This window comes from Protomyctophum bolini, assembly GCF_963924005.1.
Source record: "Protomyctophum bolini genome assembly, chromosome: 18".
In the NCBI taxonomy this organism is placed as follows: Eukaryota; Metazoa; Chordata; class Actinopteri; order Myctophiformes; family Myctophidae; genus Protomyctophum; species Protomyctophum bolini.
This window is the reverse complement of record NC_137879.1, coordinates 38,854,089-38,880,548: the sequence shown is the minus strand read 5'-3', so window position 1 is coordinate 38,880,548 and position 26,460 is coordinate 38,854,089. Positions and strand designations below refer to the sequence as shown.

The 26,460-nt window shown below is 41.9% G+C and overlaps 1 protein-coding gene across 1 annotated transcript; it reads left to right on the top strand.

Annotated features, from left to right (window-relative positions):
• Positions 1-20,155: 20,155 nt before the first annotated feature.
• Positions 20,156-25,067, top strand: LOC308333685 (uncharacterized protein; the record flags this gene model as incomplete). The annotated part of the gene is made up of 5 exons (XM_080790140.1): positions 20,156-20,243; positions 23,651-23,743; positions 24,143-24,325; positions 24,664-24,806; positions 24,957-25,067. The coding sequence occupies 5 exons, from the start codon at positions 20,156-20,158 to the stop codon at positions 25,065-25,067; spliced, it is 618 nt and encodes a 205-aa protein (XP_080646266.1).
• Between the last annotated feature and the right edge of the window lie 1,393 nt (positions 25,068-26,460).

Genomic DNA, 26,460 nt, shown 5'->3' with positions numbered 1-26,460 from the left:
AAAACCGCAAAACATATACTTGCAGTTGCATTCCCACTGTTTTGATGACAAATGTGTGACTGGACATCATTCAAGTTGGGACATTTCTGGAGCACAAACCTATTTTATGTTAATCATTGTAGACCAGCCTGTTTCCAAGTGATAGCTGTACAGTATAGTAGCATGCCACTCATAAACAGATTATAATGCTTTATAACTATGATTATAACAGATCTGGGTCAAAAATGATACCACACAGTTACGGCCCTCCTTTCTCACGTTGCTGGAGAGTGCACCAAGACATACTGTATGCCAAATTCCAATACCCCAAATCTCGGCCACTCGCTCACTCCTGCATGGCGTTATGGTAAAATGAGTGATGTGTTGAAATATGTGACCATATGTTCTCTCTGGGAGTAACAAGGATTGATAGGATCAGGAACAAGTACATCAGAGGGACCGTGCATGTCAGATGTTTTGGAGATAAAGCCAGAGAGGCCAGACTGAGATGGTTTGGACACATACAGAGGAGGGACAGTGCATATCGGTGACTGGCTGGCTGGCTGACTGACTGACTGACTGACTGGCTTACTGGCTGGCTGACTGACTGACTGACTGACTGGCTGACTGACTGACTGACTGACTGGCTGGCTGACTGACTGACTGACTGACTGGCTGACTGACTGACTGGCTGGCTGGCTGGCCAGACTATTAGACTCATAGAGGTTGGAAGGATATGTCATAGAACAGGGATACTCAAATAGATTTACCTGTGGGCCACATTACAAAAATGGCAAGGGGCCAGGGGCCAGTAGATAAAATTACGACATTAATGATACTTGATAACTTCTCTCTTTCAATTGCTTTATTTTCGCAAAATGTATCAAAGTACAATGTGCATGCACACAATATGTAAATAAATAAATGTGTTACATTTTCTTGCATAAACACAAAGAGCTGTTTCCATAACTGCACAAATTATTGCACATAACATGAGTAGCTGTTATAATAACATAACATAACATGAGTAGCTCTTTGCCTGCCTGCCTGTCTGTCTGTCCATGAGTAGTTATTTGTCTGTCTGTCAATGAGTAGCTGTCTTACTGTCTGCCTGTCTATGAGTAGCTGTCTGCCTGCCTGCCCAATTGTCTATGAGTAGCTGTCTGTCTGTCTATGAGTAGCTGTCTGCCTTCCTGCCTGTCCAATTGTCCATGAGTAGCTGTCTGTCTGTCTATGAGTAGCTGTCTGCCTTCCTGCCTGTCCAATTGTCCATGAGTAGCTGTCTGCCTGCCTGTCCAATTCTCCATGAGTAGCTGTCTGTCTGCCTGTCTATGAGTAGCTGTCTGACTGCCTGCCTGTCCAATTCTCCATGAGTAATTGTTGTATAGTTTACATGTACTACAGTAGTAGATGGATTCAATAATAAACAAACCAACATTATAGTCCTGTCTAACCAAGTACCAAGAGAGGCGTCAATTGGCATCATGACTGGTGAGCTTGTGGATCAGTTATTTTCGTCAACTGCTACCGTTCTATGACGAAGCATTTGGCATGTCCGCTGATGGAGACAGGTCCTTCTCAGAGTGCGTGCTCTTGTTACATTTACAACGTTAACGTCTATAAACGTTCAGATTTCAAATCATAAGTGGTCACCCCAGGGCCATGGATGTTACAATTCTCCTCGGGTGGTTATAAGTACATGTAGGCCTATCTTCCTTATTATTCAATAAATAACATTTTAATCCGATCGTCAGCTATTGTCTAGACAAGCATGCGATGGGAGTTGTATTGCATTCTGATACATTATAACGTTTTGAGAACATGGCCACAAAATGCTTAAAATGCTTTTTATTGAACAATAAGGAAGACCACTTATGAATATGATTTGAAATCTGAACGTTTATAGACTTTAAGGTTAAATGGAGAAAGTTGTGCAAAACTACAAGGATTATGTGAAGCATTTAATGACTTACTGACATTAACACGTTTTTACAGCCTATATGGTCATAATAGTTGGTGTTGATTTACTGTAGCTTGCATAATTATTCATTCAACTATCCATAGGTTGTATAGTCTAACTGCAGCTGACTGTATTGCTTACAGTACAGTATACAGCATCATGCTCATATCCAGTATAGTAGCCTGCATTCATTTGACAGAATAGTGTTCATTACATTGTACATTATACTTACCGTATACATATTTAAAATGGTTTATTCATTACACAAATTCTGTCAGTCCAAGTGCAGATTGCTAGAGCAGGCATAAAACTGTAAAGTGAAAGACATACTGTAATAAATACATTGGGGATGTGTCACCAACCAGGTGTGATAGACTACCGTTTACAGTACATGTCACAGGCTAAAATGGAGAACCCCTGGGACAAAAAAAGTGAAAATAATTATTTTTAGGAAACAATAACTTTACATACTGTAGTAAACTATAATCACCTCTGTTCATGAGGTTCATACAGAAGTTGTATAAATTGAAGAACTTGGAAGAAACAACATTCAAAGTGCAAATGGTTTTTAATGAGAACAGAGCATGTTTAAGGCTATATCAGAGGCATGGTCCAGACATCAGCTGGGTAATTCCTTGCTGGTTCCCAGCTGTTTTCCCAGGTCTTGCCACTGTAAAAGTAGAAATAAATAAAATGAAATTAATTAATTTAGAACATGGGCTGCAAAGTCTTAAGTGTAATAGGATTTCTTTCTTTTGTTTTAACAACTTGAACCCTTGTAGCATTGAAGAAAATAAAAGATCTACAAGGTGTGTAGATCATCTATTTTTGTTGAAGAGATTTGGTGTACAGGGGAAAACATTATCATGCAGCCCTAATGTCTGGAGTTTGACATACCCCTATATGGATATCTCCCTACTATTATCGGATACAACAACAAGCAACAAGCAAGTATGCACCCGACAGAGTGCAGTTCTAGTTGTATCTGTGGCCCGTCAATAAAAATATAATTAGTTATCGTGATTGTTTTGAACATAATTGTAGGTATTGTAGTGTTTGTTCCAAAACAAAGATATGGCCCTATGTTCTCCTAACAATTTGTAAATGAGGACTCCAATTTTGTAACTTAATCATTGATCACAATGTTTTTGTTCATTGAGGTTTAAACTAGACGTGTAGTCTGTTACAAAATAAAAAAAATAATGTTTCAAAATAACAGATATTTTTAGTTTGCAGCCTTTGGACTTTTGGATTTTCGTTGAGTAGTCCTGTCCAAGTGGAACCCGCTCTGATCGGCAGTGTTCAGGAAAATCTGCTGCCATATATGCCGTATACTAGAATTATACGTTCACCCCTTGAACGTGCATGACTAATGACTATCAGCCAGAAACCACTGCCTCTGGAAGGACAAATAGTGTAAATAGACAAATGTCTTACCATCCACTGGTGCAAGGCTCCCAACGCACTAACACTTGTTTCTCTCTCTCTTGCTCGTTTGGCAGCTGTAACACACACACACACACACACACACACGCACACGCGCACACACGCACACACACACACACACACACACAGTATAAGAAATCACTGGTTAAGGCATACCATTATTTTATTACCGTTTCTTGTCTCAGTGATGTTCAGCAAAAAGACAAATTAACATGAACATTAACATTCTGTGGTGCTGATAGCCAAGTTATTATGGGGAGTACTACCGCCTGACAGTCAGTCCCCACAACACCAGAGGGAGTGCAACAAACCATGTACAACCCAGATTCGGCACAAACAAGGGACTACATTATTTTCGCTCCTATGCCACCAAAATGTGGAACGCCCTACCAACAGTCATTAAGACATGTGAATCCCTTGACTCCTTCAAAACCGCTCTCAAAGGGCACCTACGGACGGCTGCAATTCGAAACTGGCCCCCGTAAAATCTGAATCCCCCCCCCACCCCCTCTTTTTTCCCTCACTGTATATGTTTCTTTTCCCTTTTTGCATCCTTTATGATGAATTCCTGTTCTGTTCTTTAACTATATAGAAGTGTCTATTTGTACGTCTCTAAATGTTTTGATGAATTGAACATGGTGGACCCTGTTGTAAACAAGTGTAATGCTTAATTGGGTCGTCCACTCACAGTTACAATTTACAATTTACAATTTAGGCATTTAGCAGACGCTCTTAATCCAGAGCGATTTACATTAAGCAAGAACAAAAAATCATGGGAATACATCACATAAAAACATTTATCATGAAACTACCGGCGTAAGCTAAGAAAGTAACAGTGGTATATCTATAATGAAACTATACATATAAGCTATACATCTATACTACTATGCTATACATATGTACTATGACGTGCTATGACTACATACAATGCACTTATGCTGTCTACATAACATGCTATAAGTCTGTATCAAATGCTATCTAAGTCTACAGAACTGCTATCTAAGGGGGTGGGGTAAGTGCTATGGGCCATGATGGAGTCTGAAAAGGTGGGTTTTCAGACTACGGCGGAAGATTGGGAGTGATGCTGCAGTTCTGACTGCAATGGGAAGTGCATTCCACAGTTTTGGAGCCAGAAGGGAGAAGAGTTTGGGACGTGTGGAGCGTTGTCCAGGCGCTTTTAGTGAGGGTACTTCCAGCTTCCCTGCGTTGGCTGATCTGAGTGAGCGGGAGGGTTTGTAGGGTTCGATCATACTTGCAAGATATGGGGGAGCCATACCTTTGGTTGCTTTGAATGCCAGCATCAAAGTTTTGTATTCTGTGCGGGCAGCGACCGGGAGCCAGTGGAGGGAGCAGGGGGGAGACATGTGAGAATTTTGGCTGGTTGAAGACCAAGCGAGCTGCGGCATTTTGGATCAGCTGGAGAGGCTTAAGTGCACATGCTGGTAGGCCAGTAAGGAGGGAGTTACAATAGTCGAGTTTTGACAAGACTGTTGTCTGGATTAGGAGCTGGGCTGATTCCTGGGTGAGGAACGGTCTAATTCGTCGTATGTTATAGAGTGTGAACCTACAGGATCGAGTGACAGCTGTGATGTGAGTTTTGAACGAGAGCTGACTGTCCAGGACAACACCAAGATTCCTGGCTGTTGGGACAGACGTTACCAGGGCGTTGTCTACGGAAATAGTTAGCTCCCGCAGTTAACAGTCTTTGTATTGAGTTTGTGCTTGAAATGTACTGTAATTCTGCAAACTGTTAATAAATATTTCAATCAATCAATCAAAAAGGTTGATTCCAGGGCAGGTCAGACCTTTGCTACATGTCATTCCCATACTCAATCTCTCTGCTTCCTGTATCTATACACTGTGAGACTATTAGGCTTTGACAATATTTGACAAAGCCCGATCTTGCATTAGAGCGGGGGTTTTGTCAGCGAGCGCCTAAAATGCTCCCAACAGCATAATCAGAGCAAATATCGTACAGTGTGTAGGGGCCATAAGCTTTGTTACAATACAAATTACATTCAGTATATATTACATTCTTACCTCGTGTAGCCTTCTCCCAAGTATCTCCTTGTATTTGAAGGCTAATTGGTAATTGTTACATGTCTTGCAACCTTAAATGATGAAAAGACAACAGTTTATTAAGCCATGGGCCTTTGTTAATATCGGCAGCATTTTACACTTGTGTCCATGTGAGTTTGTGCCTAGTTTTTGGCAAACACATATTAATCATCTGAGTTTCACTCACAGAGCCCCATTAGCTTAACCACATTAATCCTTGGGTCCCAGAGAACATGTAGGGTCTTGTATAACAATAGCCTGTTTAAAAACTTTAAAATTGGCAAAACTCTAATATTTGCCTAGAGGCTAGAAAAGTAGTAACACCATACTAAGCAAAACGTACCGACTTTCTTCTTTTTGTTCACCGCCTTCACAAGAGGAGTAGAGTCTGTGGGAGCAGAGATTTTTTTTTTTTTAGGATTCCTATCCACTGGCACTGGCTTATTTCCTCTTCTCTTCTGGCGAGGCAGTAGGGTGGGAGCACAGACAGATGCGGATGCAGATGCAAGAGGAGGAGTAGAGTCTGGTGGGGTGGGAGCAGAGAGAGGAGGAACGTCTAGAACCGGGGTAAGGATGAGAAACTCTACTGGACTCGAAAGAGTAGGAGTAGAGTCTGGTGGGGTGGGAGCAGAGAGAGGAGGAATGTCTAGAACTGGGGTAAGGATGAGAAACTCTTCTGGACTCGAAAGAGTAGGAGTAGAGTCTGGTGGGGTGGGAGCAGAGAGAGGAGGAACGTCTTCAACTGGTGAAATCTCCTCGCCTGGACTGTCCAGCTCCTCTGGGACGTCCTGCTGCTCCTCGCCTGGACTGTCCAGCTCCTCTGGGACGTCCTGCTGCTCCTCGCCTGGACTGTCCAGCTCCTCTGGGACGTCCTGCTGCTCCTCTGGGACGTCCAGCTCCTCTGAGAGGTCCTGCTGCTGACTCCCTGTGATTAATCAATTAACATGTTTACTTTAATTTTAAACGTGTACTTATTAACGAAGACGCGCTCACACAAACACTTAGCAGATGCTCTTAATCCAGAGCGATTTATAAGCATGAATAAAACATGGCGATACATCATATACTTAAAGACTAGTTATCATGATTCATACGTTCGCCTGTAAGGTCGTTGGGCTCGACACACACACACACACACACACACACACACACACACACACTTACATGGAGATTCGAGGAGATACTGATATGCACACTTCATATTTTTCACAAGATCCTTTTGGACTGTCATATCCATGCCTGGGGACACCATGAGTTCTGCCTTCCAGGTATTGTTCCTCTCATTCTTTCGGGCAAAGAATAAGATTGGCTTAAAGCCCAAACTCCCAAGTTTTGTAATCTGAAATGAACAAATGAAGAACAGCAGTTGGTACCACTACATTATTGCTAATTAAGGACAACCCTTGAAGTACAGCAATACATGGCAACTTGAGGTACTCTCCATTGATATTTCATCGTGACTTATCCCAAAAAAATAGATATGATAACAAATCACGCATGTTTAGTCTCCTAGGGTTTATAAGAAGTGATTTTATCGCCTACAGGCTTGTGTGAAAACCCCAGCTTGACAGTTTTTAAGTTGCTCGATTCAGTATTTAGATATTTGTCCACCCAGGGTGTGTTTTGCACTCCGTCCGTGTGTGCGTGCGTCCGTCTGTTACCAGCTAATCTCCGGCACCGTTAACGGTGCCACATTTTGCGTGCACACTCCCTGGATGCAAACGATGAACCTCTGCCCCAAGTTTCCCAGAACAGCCTGTTATAGCGCCACCAGGAGGCCGACTTTTGGAAAAAAACATTTTTTGATATACAGGTTTAATGTTTGTGTTTAGGTCAATGTTTGTTTTAAAAACGCCATTGACAATGAAGAGAAATTGATGTTTGTTTAGTCACTAACACAAACGATGCTTTGCTTCACCCCCCTGAATCAAGCAACTTGATTCTTTATAGGGGTTTGTCTGGTAGGGTCACAACCCTACCATTAACATCCTACGGTATGCAAAGTTTTCAAACTTCCCTTATGCTTTAAGTAGCATGTGACATGTCATACTAGGGGGTTTCATGATTATGAATACATTCAAACCATTAGCTTTTCACAAAATGGGCTAAAAACAGCCATAGCCACTTGCCCAAAATGTGCTGACCTCATCACATTTGTCATGACGTCTATGGTTGAATAAGGAGTGTTTTTTTTGTCAAAAACAAATGCTTGGAATGGATTTAGAATCATGAAAACCCCCTAGTTTGACACGTCACATGCTACTTAAAGCATAAGGAAAGTTTGACATTTTTGTCTGCCATGCTAATGGTAGGGTCACAAGAAACCCGTATAAAAAATATTGCTCAATACCAACAGCCGGTCAGCAAGTGGATTCATGAATGTATATATAATAAAATAAATACTATATACCAAATTTCCCACACGTCCACCTTGGCTGCTGGACTAAGAGGAAGATGAGACACCAGACCCAACCACACAGTAGTGCTGAAGACCTCTACCAAATCAAACCTGGCTAATTGCCTCCATGCCATAGCAGATTGACGAAGCAATTTGTTCAAAAGTAACCCTACTTTTCAGATGGTTGACATTTCTGTAGGCGCATTATAAATCTTGTTTTGATTGGTCTTTTATTTTTGAGAGGCCCTAGCCCCTCCTTATATACAGGTTTAATGTTTGTTTTGTCTCAATGTTTGTTTTACAGATAAGAGCACCCCTCACTTCACACGGGTGTGGATGTTTTTCTCATTAGCTGTATGCCATAATTAAGATTAAAAAAAGGTTTTAAATATTTCACTTCATGTGCAATGAACCTATAATATATCAAACTTTCACTTTTAAAATGATCTTTTCTATTAACTTTTTACATGATATTCTATTATTATTCTTTTTTCAAGATCTAAATATATGTAGATTTACTTACTGCAACTCTTGCACTGTCCACAGCTCGGTGGGTGATCTTATTTTTCACTTGGGTCTTTCTCCACTTAGCGTCATATTTTTTTAATTTTTTATCCAATTTTTCTGTTATGGTCAGAGCTTGTGAACATTGGGAACAGGTTTTGCTCCCTGGTTCTGCCAATGCCTGACATTTGGGACATTGTCTAACTTTTGGTTTCGTCATTTTTTTTTGCAGCTGGGGGGGGGGGGGGGGGAGGGGGCAGCGAGAAAGCCAGAGAGGGAGAGAGCTGGAGAGAGAGAGAGAGAGAGAGAGAGAGAGAGAGTGGCTCTTAAAAGTGCCTTTTGTTTTGTTGTGTTGATTGACTGGAGAGTTGGAGATTTGTTTGAGGACGATCTGTAAGAGAAAAAAGATGATTCAGAATGTAACACCCAACTGTTGGAACTTCTATTCAGAATCCTATTGCAGTGTTTTTTCATGTCAAATTAATATCGGTATCTAACTAATTGTGATAAAGCTCAGTTTTCACTGAGCTTCATCACAATGTTTTGGATTGCATCTATTTATGATTAACTTGAGTACAATGGACCAAAATGAAAATCACACCCATGTGAAGTGAGTGGTGCAAATCCGTGTGGGGGTCCCGGGGGGGTAGTTCCAGACCCCCGGCGTGCCGCCCCGTGTCCGAAACGGTTGAGAAATGACAGAGTTACCGTGTGCCGGGCCCTCTACTGTACTGTACTGTCACTGTACAGTACTGGCACACCCGAAATCATCATATATACAGTTAATATGTGCAATTGAGTTTGTTAGGTTACACACAGGTGGTGAAAAACAACCATGCTGTTTTATGCTCATACCCAGCCAGGCAGGCAGGCACCCACCCACCCACACACATAAGTCCATAAGGGAGTTGAGAGGAAAATGGTTTGACTTATAAAGTATTCAATAACAACCACAACTCAATAAAACATTTCGTTTTGCCTTTAGTCACAAATTCTACATCACATGGAGTTGTTGTTTAGCACAGTAGTTCCCAAACATTTTCATGTCAAGGACCCCCAAATTGACACCAATTAGCCCGGCTGCGGAGGGCGTCAGAGAGAGACTCGCTGTAACCACTGGACCAGGGCTAGGGTCTGTACAGACTAGAGACCCATAAGGGACCGGGTCCATTTGGTTCCAAACTATCATTAAGCTGGGGACCCCCTGGAACTCCCTCAAGAACCCCTGGGGGTCCCCGGACGGGCCGGACCCAACTTTGGGAACGGGATGTGTTGATGTGTTGTCATGTTGTCTACTAGCCTCGATACCCAGGCTTTAGTTGCTACCAATATACACCGACATAAGTTACGTCAACGTAAACAATAACCCTGTGGCGTTGTTCTATCATTTAGGGGTTGTGCAGAATTAACGATGTATGTATTTTAAGTAAAAATATAAGATTATACAGGTATAATATTGGAAACAGAAACACGTCTTACCTGAGGTAGTAGAGAAATCACACTGCGCGCCAAGGATATGACGTCATCGGCTCATGCAAACATTAATATTTTATTCTAGCTCTAGCTAGCAAACAAAACTAAAGTAAACATGAATAATGTAAACAACAATTTATTCTATCATTTACAGTTAAATGTATTTAAATACATGCATTCAGACCGCTGTGAATATATTATTATAGTGACATAGATATATGGTCGAGATCCTGTTTGACCGGATACGAAAACAGTCCAAGGGTCCATGTATCTAGATGGCGTGACAAACCGGATCCAGCTTGCCGTGGACTCGACCGGGAGCAAACATTTTATTTAATGATTGATACATTAAGTATCTATCATTTAATCATTAACAGTGCCAGAGTGCCAGAACAAAATGCCAGATTTTTTTATTATTATATACAAACACACTGAGATCGATAGATCCATCGATATATAGATGTAGAGATTTGAAATACAACTTGTTAATAAAGTCTCGGGGAAGACATCTGACCTGACGTCACAGGTTTGCAAAAGTGTTTTTCTCGAAAAATACACATCGGAAAATTACCAAATTAGTATGAAAATGCTCAGAATATTTACAGCTGTTTGTGAAAAATGGTGTATCGTTTTTATTTTTATCGTTTTTATTTTTAGCGCACGGTGTTGTGGCATTCCTCAGACGACACAAATGCGCCGACCGGCGCATCTGACCTGACGTCACAGGTTTGCAAAAGTGTTTTTCTCGAAAAATACACATCGGAAAATTACCAAATTAGTATGAAAATGCTCAGAATATTTACAGCTGTTTGTGAAAAATGGTGTATCGTTTTTATTTTTATCGTTTTTATTTTTAGCGCACGGTGTTGTGGCATTCCTCAGACGACACAAATGCGCCGACCGGCGCATTTGTGTCGGCTGAGGAATTGTATTCATGGCTATGAGTGACCAGGACGACATTTCCATGTCGTCGAGGGCTGACCCAGGACGACAAGCCCTGATCGGATCAGGGTTGTGGCATGTAGTCATACTTTGCCGTCCGGGGATTGCGACGCTGTTGGTTATATATATACCATTACATGGAATAGTACTGTATTCATTGTTATCCATTGAAATGAGTCATTTATGAGTGATTTGGGTCAACCACCAGGGTTCTGTACTGAGATGCTGTACATAGAAAGAGAATAAGATCCGCAGTCTCAGTCGATAATCTTGTAGTAAGAGTATTGTTTGTAACCCTTTTGGTGTTTCAAGCATTATTTGCTATTGAAAAATAGCAAATAATTTTTTTTTATCGTGAAAATGTGGCGCAAATCTTTGACTATATTCTTTCAGAGCGAACATTTTTAACAAAAAAAAACGTGCTTCTGGGGGACGTCCCTGGAACGACATATTTTCAGATGGGGGTCGGGGGCCAAATACATCATCATTTTTGGGGGTCCTTGACATGAAATAGAAACAAAATAGGGTTTTTTTTTTCAGAAAGCTGTCATGACTAAGAAGACATTTTGTGGAATCGACCTCGGGTCTAAATGGGTAACAATTGATTAATAATGATGACGATCAAACCAGACATAAACTCTTGACACCAGCATTATTTAAACAAGACTTAACTCTCTTTCTATTATGTTCTCTTTGAATCTGCACCCTGCAGCGTGCGCCTGAACCTTTTAAAAGACTGCCTGAGTGCAGCGAGCCTTTTCCCTTGAAGTGACCTCTGCTATATGTACACCCACGAGAGGATCCATATAATTGACCATTTGACCATCTTGCCATCAGAGTTTGGAAGCGCTCGTTTTCCGTAAAGCGACGTCCCCGCCGCCTCCTGCGTTATGTGCAGATTCAAAACAGGTGCTATATATACTGCTGCAGGGCCGTCGAGTGATATCTATAACGAGCACTTCCAAACTATGCAACGCTTTAGAAAGATAATCACCTGCAAAGGGGACAGGAAGTATAACTCATAACATGTCTACGGTGGATTTTTCTTATGAAACAAACACTTTGAGGATTAAAAAAAAAAGCGAATAACAAAGCTTTTCGTAACAGCTGCAATGTCGGTGAGTTTGACGTCGTTTTAATACAAGCAGATAGGACTTCTGTTTGGATGCCAATGGGAAGTTGCACCTTGTTAGCACCTTGCCATTAACTCATATGGTAAGATGGCCGCGGTCTGCATTATGGTCCATAGGTCGTGTTCTTCCTGACTCAAGGGGGGGTTAACTGTACATTTAAAGTTAATTAAAAAAGGTACTTCCTTCCTTGGCCTACTGGTATACATGCTTATTAAACATTGTGCCGATCGGTCCAGCCGGATTAGCCCCGGACGAACACGCGCATGCACACGCACACGCACACACACACACACACACACACACACACGCACGCACACACGCACGCACACACGCACACGCAGCACTATAACTATAGGACAAAGTGGATGGCACAACCATGTGACAAAGACAACGGTTAATAATATTATAATCATAGTTATCATTATAGTTTTCAGGCATATCTGCCCAGAATGGCCAGCAGACCAGACTGTCCATTCTGGGCATGAGGCTCTTCTTTATAGCCCTGCTTTTTTCAACACAGCTTTGGGGCGATGCAAAGTTTCACCATGCAGGGGGCAGACATGAGTCACAGTATACAATGCAAGTTCTGCAGTTTGAGAAACACTGATCTATGATGGAGTACTGTACTTTACTGTATGACTATAACGGTTACACAGCCTGATCCAACCGACATGGACCGTTCTCTAGACAGCTGCCAGGGTCACACAGTATAGTTAGTTAGAGCACTCCCCTTTGGGCGACCAGATCCAAACTGTTCATTTCTCGTCTCACATTTTGTTTCAAAATCATGCTTTATTTTTTTATTTTGTATGCTATTTTAACAGGCTTAAAAACACACCTTTGCAGGAAGAGACAATGAGAGAGCTTTACAACAGAAGGCCAACTATTAGGGGACTAAACTATTGGGGCATTTGAACACTGATGCAATTATTGCCGATCGAAGTCTTGGAAATGAGGGACTGTCCCACGCAAAGAGGGACATCTGGTCAGAACCTTTGTCTGGGTTAAATCGGTCCCGGGCAACGGAAACTCAGCGTTTGAGTAGCACGGCGTGGGTATCTAAGATGTGCGTGCGGTAAGATCTGGGAGGTATACTATGTGTGGTGCTCATACTCATACATCATTCCATCTCCCAGGCAGGGGTCTAGTGCAAAGGATAGGCACGTTCTCGGCTGACGGGGACAATAAACGAGTCTGACTGACCTACAGTACTTAGTAAATAATAATTTACTGAACAATTATAAGTGCTGTAGGCTATACAGATCAGTCATATTGCTGCTCACAGTTAGGCCCAATTTTAAACAATACTTGAGATGGGTGTCACGTTGTTGAATGATGACCTAACATCACATCTGATCTGAGCTCCATCTCTGAACACCCATACTGTCCAATCGCCTGACCCTGAATGTCTGTGGCTGAGCCTAAAAAGGGCCCACATACAGACAGAGTCACATTCTATGAAGAGGCAAAGCATTCAGGGCTCAGAGCAGTAAAGGCTAAAAGCTCCACACACGGGCGCATTCAAGTCAGTCAGAACTTGTGGCCACATGGGATGTTTCGCCCGTCACAATGTACCGTAATATGCCTTAATTGGGCTGATAAAACCTAATACTTCGAGGGCTGATATCTCCTCGGTTAAGCACATTGTGCGGAGTGTTTGGTTGCTCTGAATGCATGTGTGTGTGTGTGTGTGTGTGGGGGGAATTAAAAGATTTCAGTGCACTGTGCCTACACATGTCGCGACCGCAGGTCGCGACATGTGTAGGCACAATGCAAGGAATAAATGCATTCGCCATGTATCCGAAGGAAGTCTGATCCAATTACTTTTAGATTTCTCCAGTTTAATCCTGAGTTTAAGTTTTTTAGTGTTCAAGATCTAATTTTAGGCATGTTTAAGCCTCGAGGAAAATCCGTGTTGAGGTTCTTAATCCACTGTTTTTCATTAAAACGTCTTTGTCCTACTGTCCAGTTAGGATTGTGTTGAAGTCCAGCGCATTTTAGAGCTCCAATGCCGTGCGCCATAAAATGTTGCACCAATCTTGTGGTTGTCTTTTTGGCATTGTTAATATTGTATCTGTGTCGTCCCAGCCTAGTACCTATTGTTTTACCTGTCTCTCCGACATATTGTAAACCACATTTTTCACATGTGATTAAATAAATGCAGTTGCTGGTTCTGGCTGTTATTTGTTGTTTAATCTCCAAGACGCGTTTTGTGGTTCTATTTTTTACTAATTGTTTGGGTTTGAAGTATTCTGGTCCCTGGCGTGCTGGTGTGTTGATTTCTTTTAGCTTGCTGTGTACTAGATAATCTTTAAGGTTTTTATTTTTTCTGTAGGCCGATATAATTTTATAATCTTTTAGAAGATCGTCTGTTCGGTTCTCAAAATTCCTTTTTATTCTGTTGTTGGCTAGTGTGCTCTGTGTTGAATAACTGGTTATCAGGGCCAATTTGGGGCCTGTATCTCGCACTTTTATTTCTAAGAAGGTTTTTTGGGCTTTCCGGAGGAAGGTCCTAGTGTATCCTCTTAGTCTGAGGGCATTAAATAGAGTTTTACAAGCTATTTTGAAATCACTTCTTTGCGTGCAAATCCTATGGAATCTTAGTAGTTGTGATTTGACTATTCCTGTGTAGGAGTGTGTCGGGTGGAATGACGTTTTGTGTAATAGGGCGTGAGTGTCTGTTTCTTTAAAGAATACTTTTAAGTCTAGTTTCCCATTTGTGTTAAAGTTTGGGCCCTTGAAGATTGTTACATCAAGAAAGTCAATCCTTTCTGTGTGTGTCACATATTTTATCGTTATGGATCTATGATGGCTATTTAAAACATCAATAAATTCCTGGAATTCTTCTTGGCTATGTTCCCATATTCCAAATATATCATCTAGAAATCTATAGTAATGTGTCGGTTTAAGTCTGCATTTTTCTAGTGCGGTCTGTTCCCATATGCTCATGTAAATGTTTGCATAAGATGGTGCAAATCTCTTTCCCATGGCCGTGCCTTTGATTTGTAAATAGAATTTGTTGTTAAAGGAAAAATCATTCTGGGTTAGATTTAAGTCTAGTAATTGGAGTATTTCCTCCTCTGGTCGACTTGTGTCTGGGTATTTACTAAAGACTTCCCTGACTGCTTGTAATCCTGATTCTGTTTCAATGTTTGTGTAGAGGCTGTCTATATCTATTGAAAATAGAAGGGCCTCCTTTCCTACTTTAATAGCTTTAATTTTGTCCACAAAATCGTAAGTGTCTTTTATAAAACTGGGGTGTTTTATCGACAGTGGGTTCAGGAAATATTCAATAAACTCTGCTGTCTGATACGTCTCGCTGCCACAGTCCGACACAATTGGTCTCCCGGGTGGAATTTCATATGGTATTGTCCATGAATCCGGGCTTTTGTGTATTTTTGGTAAAAGATAAAATATCCTAGCCCGTGGGCTATCCTGTCCTATTAAGTATTGGTGTTGTTTGGCGTTTATGTGCCTTTTGTCCTTAAGACTGTTTATGATGGCTATGGCCTTCGTAGCTGTCTGCATGTAAATGGGTTGGTCTAATTGCCTATAATGGTCCTGATTGTTGAGCTGTCTCTCACCTTCTAAAAGGTATTGGTGTCTATCCATAATTACTATGCAGGAGCCTTTGTCTGCTGGTTTGATAATGATTTGCTTGTTGTTGATTAGTTCCCTAAGTGCCCTGGTTTGTTCTATTGTAAGATTATATTTTTCCTTAATGTGTCCTGGTATGCGTGTTACCGTATTCATGTCCTTCTGCATCAGTCGTTTAAGACTGCTTGGGATTAAATTCTCAGACGGTTCCCAGCTTGATTTTGGTCGAAAAGGCAGTATCTCCGTTCCTTGGTCCATTCCAAAGTGTGTAGCTAGTTTCAATCTGCGGTGATACTGAGAAAGGTCTTTCTTTAACCTGTTGGTTTGTTGTTTATAGATATCCAGTGTCGGGACAAAGGAAAGTCCCTTTTCCAGCAGTTCGGTCTGGTGTTGATCTGGCTGGAAGTAATGGGACAGATTAATTATGTTTGACTTGCCCCCCCTCCTTTCTGGGTTTATGGGGTCTATAAGTTTAAACTAGTAAGCCAATTTACAAGCATTGCTTTGCCTGTCTCTGTTGTCCAATGTACGTTATCAGGAACCACTTTAAACTCCCTTTCATCCAATTTAGGGAGGTAATTATAGGTAACAATATTGTGATTTAGCTCTCTCATGTTATCCTTATCCTTTATTGAGAAATTAGTTGAGTAGTTGACTAAAGGGACATGGATACTTGCAGTTGGGAATGCGTTCTGTGCTGCTGCGATGGCCTCTCTCAATGCCCTCTGCGCTTGTTTTGGAGCGTGGCCTCTCTCGTTTATCCCAACCGACAGGATGCAATAGGCCACAGTGGTGTTGCTCGGTATCCTCTCTAGTAGGGCCTTCGTATGTTGGAAGCCCATTCCTGGGTAGCAATCCACTTGCAGATCTGGTCGTGTCAGAGATGGAAGTTGGCTCATGTTTGAGTCTCCTATGATGAGGATGCTTTTCTTTGGGTATAGTCTCCAACGTTGGTTCTTCTTCCCGGTGTTGATGTGTTTGTAGACTTCCCCTGGGGTCCTTGGCTCGTCTATTTCTGGTTCATCTGTTTCCTTTTCTCGGTTCTCTCCTGGGTCTGTCCTGGTCCTCCTAGGGGCTGCTTCTGTGTCCTGGGTCCGGTCCTGTGTAGTCTTCTTCTTTGTTGGTTCCGTCCTGTTGTGGTCAGTCCTCTGGGGTTTTGGCGTGCCATTTGGATTGGCTCTCCTACTTCGTGTTTGCCTCTGTGGTGGGCTCTTCTGTGGTGGTAGGGTCAGGGAGGGGAACTCTACTTCCGATAGATCCGTTCTAGGGGGGACCTGTACTATGGTTGGTAGTATTGTCTTGGAGATAAGTATGGTGGGGAACATGGGGGGGGTCGAGGTCAGAGAGGGTGGGGAGAGAGGGGCAGTGGATACACAAGGGGGGGGGTTTTTTGGAGAACGATGGGGAGTGGACACAGGTATATCAGGATCAGAGGAAGGAGGAGGAGGGGGGGGTGGGGGTAAAGTGGGAATAGGCAGAGAGATAGTAGTAGATGGGGGGGGTTTGGGTAAAGTGGGAATAGGCAGAGAGACCGTAGTAGGAGGGGGGGGTGGGGGTAAAGTGGGAATAGGCAGAGAGACAGTAGTAGGAGGGGGAGGGGTAGAAATGACCGTTCTATTTGATCTGAGCTGTGTGATCATAAGTTGGGCTTTGTTTATCTCCAAATGTGTTAGTCTTTTCCCTAAGTTTTTTCTAGCCCATCTGATTGCTATGGTAAAGGCTTTTTTCTCCTCGTCCTCTGTTAAGTTATCTGTTAACTCTTGTTTGGTTGTGTTTAAGACTGTGGTGTAGTGTTCTTCTAAGGCTAAGATGGTTGTGTGACACCAGTGTCTGGATATCCCTTCGAGTAATAGGGTGGTTTTAGCCGTTGGTAGAGCTGGTTTTATCAAATTTATGAGTTCAAGGGTTTTCCTTGCTATACTCGCTGGTGGTCTGCTAGAAGAATTTACATTCTGCAGATGATGTGTACTTATGATCAATTTGTTCATGGTTCTGATGGCTTTTAAGAAGTCACCTCTTTCTGTGTGGTGTGTGTGTGTGTAGGTATGTGTGTTGTATCTTACGGGACCCGATCGGGTCTGGTGTTGAGGTCTCTCTCCGGCTCTTGGGTGAGGTACTGACTGCTGGTTTTGCTGTCTCTTGTTCAACCAAGGTTGGTTCTGTCTCCGGAGGACCTGTGGTCTGTGGTCAGGCCGTTGGTTGTGTGGAATTCCCTGTGACTGGTGGGGAGATCTCTGTCTGGGTCTGTTCTTCAACCAGGGCTCCTCCAGTCTAGGGTGGAATTCTCGCCTGTCTTCCGGCGGTATGGTGTTGATTCTCTCCTGGTGATATGGCTGGTTTCCCGCCCATCGTCCCGGTGGAGGGTCTCGTCGGTGTGGCCCGTCCTCAGGCCATGTAACTTCCGTGGTTCTGCGGTGGTCTCTCCATTGGTTCTTCTGATGCATGCTATAGCTATTTCGGACTGGTATTGTCCTTCTTCAGGCAGGATTCTGTTAGAAGAATGATTAGTTGTGCTGAAACCCTGGTTTATATGTGTTCCTAATGGTGGGCGTGACTGATAGTCTTTGGCCAATCAGCTTTGTTTGATAGGTGTGGCTTACTTAGCCATTGTTTCACTCTGTCCAATCAGAATCAATGGGTGTGTGTTCTATTGTTCTGAATTCTTTCAGTTGTGGTTTGGTTTTAGTAGAGACCAAAAGTGTGGGGGGGGGGGGGGGGGGGGGGGCGGGGGGACTATGACTAACACTTTATCTCTTCCCCTTATGTTAAAATGTGGTTTGTCTTTTTATTTATTTTTAAATGTAGGCTACATGTTGTCACATCACTATATAAGCTACATCAAAATGTTGACTTACGAGACACACTATTTATATGTGCTCGATGTGTCAAGTCACGCCTATTTGTTTAATCTATTCAGATGTATTCATAGAGGATATAGCATTTATTGTATGTATTTATTTATAATAACATGTGGCCTTTAATCATCGTTGTTGTAAAACTCAATAGTACTGGACCCTCGTCTGGTTTTGACAGACAGGTGGTGTGTGTGTGTGTGCCGGCTGGGTGGTGTCGTGTGTGACAATCCGGTTGAAGTATACCTTGGTACGGCGACAGCAGCGGTCGACGGGCCCGGGAGAACAATAACGCGACACGAGACAGTATCGCGCTAAAGGTTCACAGAGTTTATTACACACACACACAGGAAATAGAGCTGCCATGGATCCTAATGACGTGACACAACACTTGCGACATAACAACCGCTATAACTGCAGCAAGCTGACCTTGTATGCTATACAGTTCTGGCAGTACACACAGTACAGTACATTGTGTATCCACGTATACAAGTACACAGCCATGGGCGATCGGATTACAACAATCATCAATGATTCAAATTTATTTTTTACCACTGAAACTTCATGTGCTCTGGACTCACATTATAGGTCAAACATTTAAATGAGTGTAATTTGCTGAAAAGTGTGTTTGTATATAGTTTTCAAACGTCCTCATTTTGTCTACTGTCGTCACTGTGCTCTGCATGGTCAATATGTCATCATACGTTTAGTGTGCGTGTGTGTGTGTGTGTGTGTGTGTGTGTGTGTGTGTGTGTGTGTGTGTGTGTGCGTGTGTGTGTGTGTGCGTGTGTGCGTGCGTGCGTGTGTGTGTCGATCATTATAGTGAAGTGTATTAAATAGAATTAATGATGATTCAATCATGTACAAATAATCAGGTATTCATCAGAGGACTGGGATTTGTATCATGGATTGGTCTGACCAGGACTGAGGGCAGCTGGACAAACACAGTGAGACATTTGACATGTTTTTTCTGTAATTCAGTCCATTTATATGAGTGACTGTGTGGTTAAATGAACTAGAATTTCGCGGGCCTTTTTTTCCGCGGGCTATTTCAGTAGACTATTATAGTTGATTGTCTAATAAGGTTTGGTGAGTTTTTAAAGTCGGATTCACAATCAGAACACGTTATGTTATTATGCTCATTTGGAAAACAAAATTCTATACTTCAAAAGTTGTGGATAGCAATAGCATAAACAATAAGTTGAAGGGAAACTTCAACTTATTGCTTCAACTTATTGCTTCAGTTAACTTATTGCTTCAACTTATTGCTTCAACTTATTGCTGGAGACATCTCAGACAGGAAGGTCAGCTTGCTGCAGTTAGCGGTTGTTATGTTGCAAGTGTTGTCACGTTGTGTCACGTCATTAGGATCCAGCTCTATATATTTCCTGTGTGTGTGTGTAATAAACGTTGTGAACCTTTAGCGTGATACTGTCTCGTGTCGCGTTATTGTTCTCCGGGGCCCGTCGACCGCCACCGCCGTACCAAGGTATATACTTCAACCGGATTGTCACACACCACCCAGCCGGCACACACTACCTGTCTGTCAAACCAGCTGTCAAAATAACAGTGCTGTCATCGTTTAGGGTAGTGAAGATAGTATATAGGAACTCAGTGTGTTGTCAAAAACCTGCAGGAAGAATTGAAGTCATAAAGGTAAATGGCTGTAGCGAGGCATTCTGAAAACATTGAGGTCCAAGATGGAGACCAAGACGGTCCAGATTACGAGAATGAAACCACCGTCACTGCAAGAAGAACTGATGTAGAGAGAAAAAAGAAAAAGAAAAAAAAAAAAAAATAAACTGATGTAGAAATGTCTGAAGAAGGACATTATGAGAGTCTTGATCGGCACAAGATAGTCGATGCCGTCTATGGAGATCTACGGACCAAGAAGAAGTCTGGTAAGAGATATTAGCCTACTAAGACTAAAAATCACCAATACAAACACCGATTCATACTCCTATTTTAGAGCCGAATAAAAGTCGTTTCGGCGCTGTAGAGCCTACAATTTGACGTCATTTGAGGTTCGGGGGGGCGGGTACCGTCCTAAAGTCGGCTCTTCGGTGCTACTGAAAATTTCTGACGAGCCGAAATCATTTCGGCACTACAGCGCCGAAATGGGAGTATGTATCGGCCCTAACACCCGCATTCATTTCTACTTGCAAAAAATAGATTTCAACCGTACTACTACTTTGTACTACTAGGACTAAGACTACAAAAAATAAAAAATGATGAAAATGTTATAATAATTATATAAATTAATAATTTACATTTGGGGGATATCTTTCACAATAATGAATAAAACATGTTCTAGACATTCTAATGATCACAAAAAAACATATATTACAATTATTTTACCTACTTTTATTAGGGTAAAGGTCAAAAGTCTTAGGTTAAAAAATGTTCAAAATTGCACAGAGTCCAGACATTTATTATTTGTGTGAATGTCAGCCTCTGTGGGGGGTGTTTATATGTAAATATCATGACCAATGGCATTGAAATGGCATTGCAATGAACATCACTGATGACGTTTAGGTGAAAAAAGAACAGAAAAAAAATATATAATTTAGTAATTAATTAAATTAAAATTGTTGCTAAAAAGCAACGCTGGGTCTTAGAGGGTTAAAGCTTTTAAAAGCCCTCTAAGACCCAGCGTTGCTTTATAGCAACAAGTTATATTTTAATGAATTACTTAATTATTATTACTAGTCCTTACCCGTTCTGAATATATGAATAGCAAATCATGTTCAGTGTGCAATGTAATAGATCACATTACTGATAGGGGGGAATTGTTTACAGACGGTCTTGGGAAGTTGGGTTGGGCACAAAAGTATAGGCTAAATAAATGCTGTTGTACAATCATAAGTACATTGATGTGTGATGTAAATATGGTGGTGATATTCTGCCTATAAATGGAAGTTATTGAATATTTTCAAGTTCGGTGTTGCACTTTGTAGACGGTAGACTTTTTGGGCTTCAAAGCAAGTTGTATAGTTTGTTCTTTATATAATCAGGATAAGAATTTGATGTTTTGTGTGATTTTAGGAACGTGTCGTTGTCATTGCATCTGTATCTGTATGCATTTTGTCATTGTGGCACGGGATCTGTCTTCCCCAAACGTCTCCATTTGGCCACACCGAGACCCCCGACAGATATAAAGCATTCCGTTGTGATCGTGCTGTTCAGTTGTGTCACGCAGCCACGCTGGGTGCGCGCAGGGCTGTTAACCTGTCGTTGTCAGTGTCCAGGCTTTCAGCGTGCATGTAGCCCATGTGGCGAAGGAGGTGGTTGAGGAGGGGGCGGACAGTGTGGTCTCGAAACAGTGTTCGTGTGTGTGTGTGTGTGTGTGTGTGTGTGTGTGTGTGTGTGTGTGTGTGTGTGTGTTCACGTTAACATGCCTCCGTCCAACTGTCGGAGCTTTCAGGTGCCTGTGCCACGCAACCCGGCCGCGATGCTTCCCCAAAGAAGAAGTTGTGTCGACTGACGCAAGAGTATAGCTGTAATATGGGTCCGAGTTGTTTTCCTCGTGTGGGTCTGATGCCTGACTGGGGGCGGTGTGAAAAAGGGGAAGTGCGTTGGAGAATGCAAGGGGGATGTTGCGCCGGAAACTGTGTCCCAGTGTTAATCTGTGTCCGTCCCAACATGCATTTCAAAGGGCTTTATTGGCATGAGAAAACATACGTATTTCATACGCATTTCACTGGTGACACCGGTGACACGTGATTTGCGGGGAGATGAGTTGTTCAGTACCCCCCTTGTGGCCGCGGGGGGTACTGTGCCCTGGGTGCGGTTGGATTATTATTTCATATAAATGGTTATTGTACTGTAAATATGACATGAATATGAATGCAAAGTAGTGGTTGAGGTGTGGACAGGCTATAGCTGTTGGTGTTGTGCATGGTGAGATGTGTGCAAACGGTGTGGTTTAGTATAGGAGAAGACGGCCAAAGGATGCAACACACACACACACACGCGGCGCCAAATTGTATAGGGCACTATTTGTTGTGTTGCGGCGGTAGCTAGAGGAAGCATGCCAGTGCAGGTAACGGTGAGAACGGTGGCCTGTGATGCAGGTGTCGCTAAGGGGCGGAGGTGTGTGAGGGTGCGAGGTTAATTCACTAATAAATTCATTATTAATCATTAATGTGTCAAATCGGAAAAAAATGCCCTTTTTTTCGACCATATTATGGTCAATGCCTGTGTGAAAAGTGGGAGTGGTTGGTGCAGGCGGTGAGCAGATACGGAGGTGTTTCTGACAGACAGACAGACATTGACTGAATTATAGTATGATTTTAGTAGTAGTTCTTTTTTCACCTAAACGTCATCAGTGATGTTCTTTGCAATGCCATTTCAATGCCATTGGTCATGATATTTGCATATAAATACCCCCCACAGAGGCTGAAATTCACACAAATTAAATGTTTCTGGACTCTGACTTTTTTTTTAACCTATGACTTTTGACCTTTAACCCTAAAATAATTGTAATATATGTTTTTTTGTGATCATTAGAATGTCTAGAACATGTTTTATTCATTATTGTAAAAGATTTTTTTTTTGCATATTTTTTAGTCTTAGTCCTAGTAGTACAAAGTAGTAGTAAGGTTGAAATATATTTTTTGCAAGTAGAAATTAATGCGGGTCTTAGAGGGTTACACCATAGGTTAAAAGATTGTATCTGATCTCCCTCCCTCCTTCTCCCACAGTATATGTTTGTGTGTGCGCATGTGTGTGCGTGTGCATGTGTGTGTGTGTGTGTGTGTGTGTGTGTGTGTGTGTGTGTGTGTGTGTGTGTGTGTGTGTGTGTGTGTGTGTGTGTGTGTGTGTGTGTGCGTGCGTGCGTGCGTGCGTGCGTGCGTGTGTGTTGTGTGTGTGTGTGTGTGTGTGTGTGTGTGTGCAAGAGAGATGGAGAGAGAGAGAGAAACTAGCAAAGCCCGAATGCCAAGATAAAATAGCATTTACGCTCGCATTACATCTTATGTCTATTTGTGAGTTCTCTGACTGAATTAACTAAGTACATAATTTACAAACAATCATGATAAGTGCCATTTTCATTAAACCAATCAAGGACTCTGAGAGTAATAATCAAGATAGTTACCATTTATTAACTTGTCAATAGTTCAACTTGCCTCTCATCCTTGAAAGATGTCTACATATATTTATGCTTTTCCAGTCTTGACAAAGAATGTGAGACAGGAGAGTTGAGGCCGAGGACAGTTATAGAAGTGATTTTCAAAGTCATTTCAAAGTACTTTGGTCCGGTTGGGTTTAGCTAACAGCATTTACTCTGATCTTGTTTTTGTCTTAACAGGGAGAAGGCCTTTCAGAGTTGTTGTGGGTGTTGCTGTGTGTCTGGGGATTCTGTGTCTCATAATGGGTGTGATCATAGCCCAGGGTGTGCACTGTGAGTATATACGGTATTCACTAAACTACCACATTACTCACTCAGGGAGTTTGTTGCCTGACATTTTTGTAAATGCGACAAGTATTAAGGCCACCACAGTATTAACCCAGAACTTGTAACATTTTTTGTTTTTCTTTTTCATTTAAGTTTATTTTTGTGTGTGTGTAATTATTTGTTTACAAACATTGGGACTGGGCGCACGGGTGACTGTTTCATGTAATCAATTCCCAACAGATGATGAATAAAGTATAGGCCTAGTGTTGACAATTTAATTCACGTAAATAATAACAACAACATTGAGTTTTTTCTTCTTCTCAAATAAAAATGTCCACGCAGATGCTTGACCTCCTCATGAACGGTAGCAATAACTGTCTGTATCATCCATTTCTGTCCTTGCAGATCGTTCACCCTGCAGTAACAGCATGACCAACGACACCCTGGTGCATCATTATAACACCCTAAAGTCCAGCTACGATAACCAGACCCTGGAGTTTACCCAGATAAATGTCCTGAACAACAACCTGACGCAGGAGAAGGACCTGCTTCAAAGTGAAGTAAACCAGCTGAAAGCACAGATAGCAGGTGAGAGAAGATACAAAATAAATTAAAATGGTATAAATAAAATAATATTAGTGGAGTCAAAACTAACTACAATATTTGTAGAAGTAGTGAAGTGTAGAAGTATAAAGTAGGCCCATCGGCAAACTTGAAATACTTATCTGAAGTAAAAAATACCAGGAATGTTTACTTGAGTAAATGTATAGGGAGTAGAAAACACCATTGATAAAGTAGATGAATAGTTCTACCCTCCACTCCACTACATCTCTGACTACTATTATTATTATGTGTTATGTGTGTTATGATAGATTTTCAGTACATTGAAAATGTACTGAAGTAAATCTCCTGTTTGATGTTTGTAGACAAGCCGTGCCCCTGTGGATGGACGAAGTTTGGATACAGCTGTTACTACAGAACTACTGGAGAGAAAACATGGCAGGGAGGTAGAGACGAATGTCAGAGTCTAGGAGCTGATCTGGTGGTCATTAACAGTAGAGAAGAGCAGGTTAGTGTGTGTGTGTGTGTGTGTGTGTGTGTGTGTGTGTGTGTGTGTGTGTGTGTGTGTGTGTGTGTGCGCGTGCGTGCGCGCGTCGATCATTATAGTGAAGTGTATTGAATAGAATTAATGATGATTCAATCATGTACAAATAATCAGGTATTCATCAGAGGGTTGAGGACTGGGGGGCATTATGCATCATGGATTGGTCTGACCAGGACTGAGGGCAGCTGGACGTGGGTGGATGGAACACCACTGACAACAGAGTGAGACATTTGAAATGTTTTTATTGTAATCAAAGTCTATCAAAGTCACTTTATTTGAGTGACTGAGTGGATGTGGCTAAATAAATACATTGTTTATTGTGCAGGTACTGGGGCAGTGGATGGCCTCTTAATGATGGAGATTCCAGGGTCTCCATCACTGTGCACTGTGCACTCTACGATCACAGCACTGACCCTGGAACATGGTTTAATGATGGATGTTCACTTACAGCGCACTCCATCTGTGAGACTAAGTGATTTGTTTTCACTTCATTGATGAAACTGCAGTTCAGTGTTCTGCTGCTACAGCAGTAATTAGTAGTGAAAATGATAAAAGAAACTAAAAATATATATATATCTTGAAGTAGCCTACTATACATGTTGTACCTATAACCACTTTAACACAAACCAACAACTACAGTATGATGCTTTAGCATGTTATTCATTTGGCTTTCACACCTTGACCCTATTCTGGGGACGAACATTCTGCGAAAATAGCAGATCTACAAACCCACAGCGTGTCACAACACGATGCATTGTGAGCTTGTAGATCAGCTATTTTCACAGTGAAGATATTGCAGAAGTTCTCAAAGTGTGGTGCGGGGGCCCCTAGGAGTCATTGGTGCGGTTCCAGTGGGTCGCCAGATATATATATATATTAATTTTTAAGAATTGTAGTTTGGCAATTTTTTTGTACATTTTAGAAAAATCTACACATTTATAATTTAGACTTTTACAAAAATGTCTCGGGGGTCTCTGACATAACGACCTTTAGATGGGGGTCAAATACATATCAATTAAATACATGTGGGGGTCCTTGACATGGAAATGTTAGAGCCCTGGGCGACCCCAGTCAGAGTAGTTCTATTTTCGATGAAGCGATTTGATGTAGAGAGAAAATGTAGGAGGACCAAGAATAGAGCCCTGAGGGCAGGATCATGCAGGTTATGTTGGGTTGGAAATCTTTCATGTCCTAAACGTGTGATCAGCAGGGCTCAGAGCATTAACGCTCCACAAGGGCTCATTCAAGTCAATCAGAAAGACCTCATGGGATTGTTTTGCCCAAGCTCCCGATAGTCTCTAGAATGACCTCTGATCATGGAAGGCTAAAGCCCAGTCCACTTCGCAAATTGAACTAGTCACAACCCAAATTGTGCCTATACCTGCTACGGGTCAATTCAGAGTCAGACCACTGCAACTTGTTACAACTGCATGTGTCGGACATGTGACGAACTGGGTTTTAGACCTCTGTGCCTTCCTTCTGTTTAGCCTTGCAGTGGCCAGACACTGGTCTGGCCAAAAAGCCAAGCGTCCCCTTCATAAAAATGAAAAGAGTATATGTTTGTGGTCATATCATTTTATTTGCTAAAAGAAAAAATCCAATAAGTTCTGATGGTGAA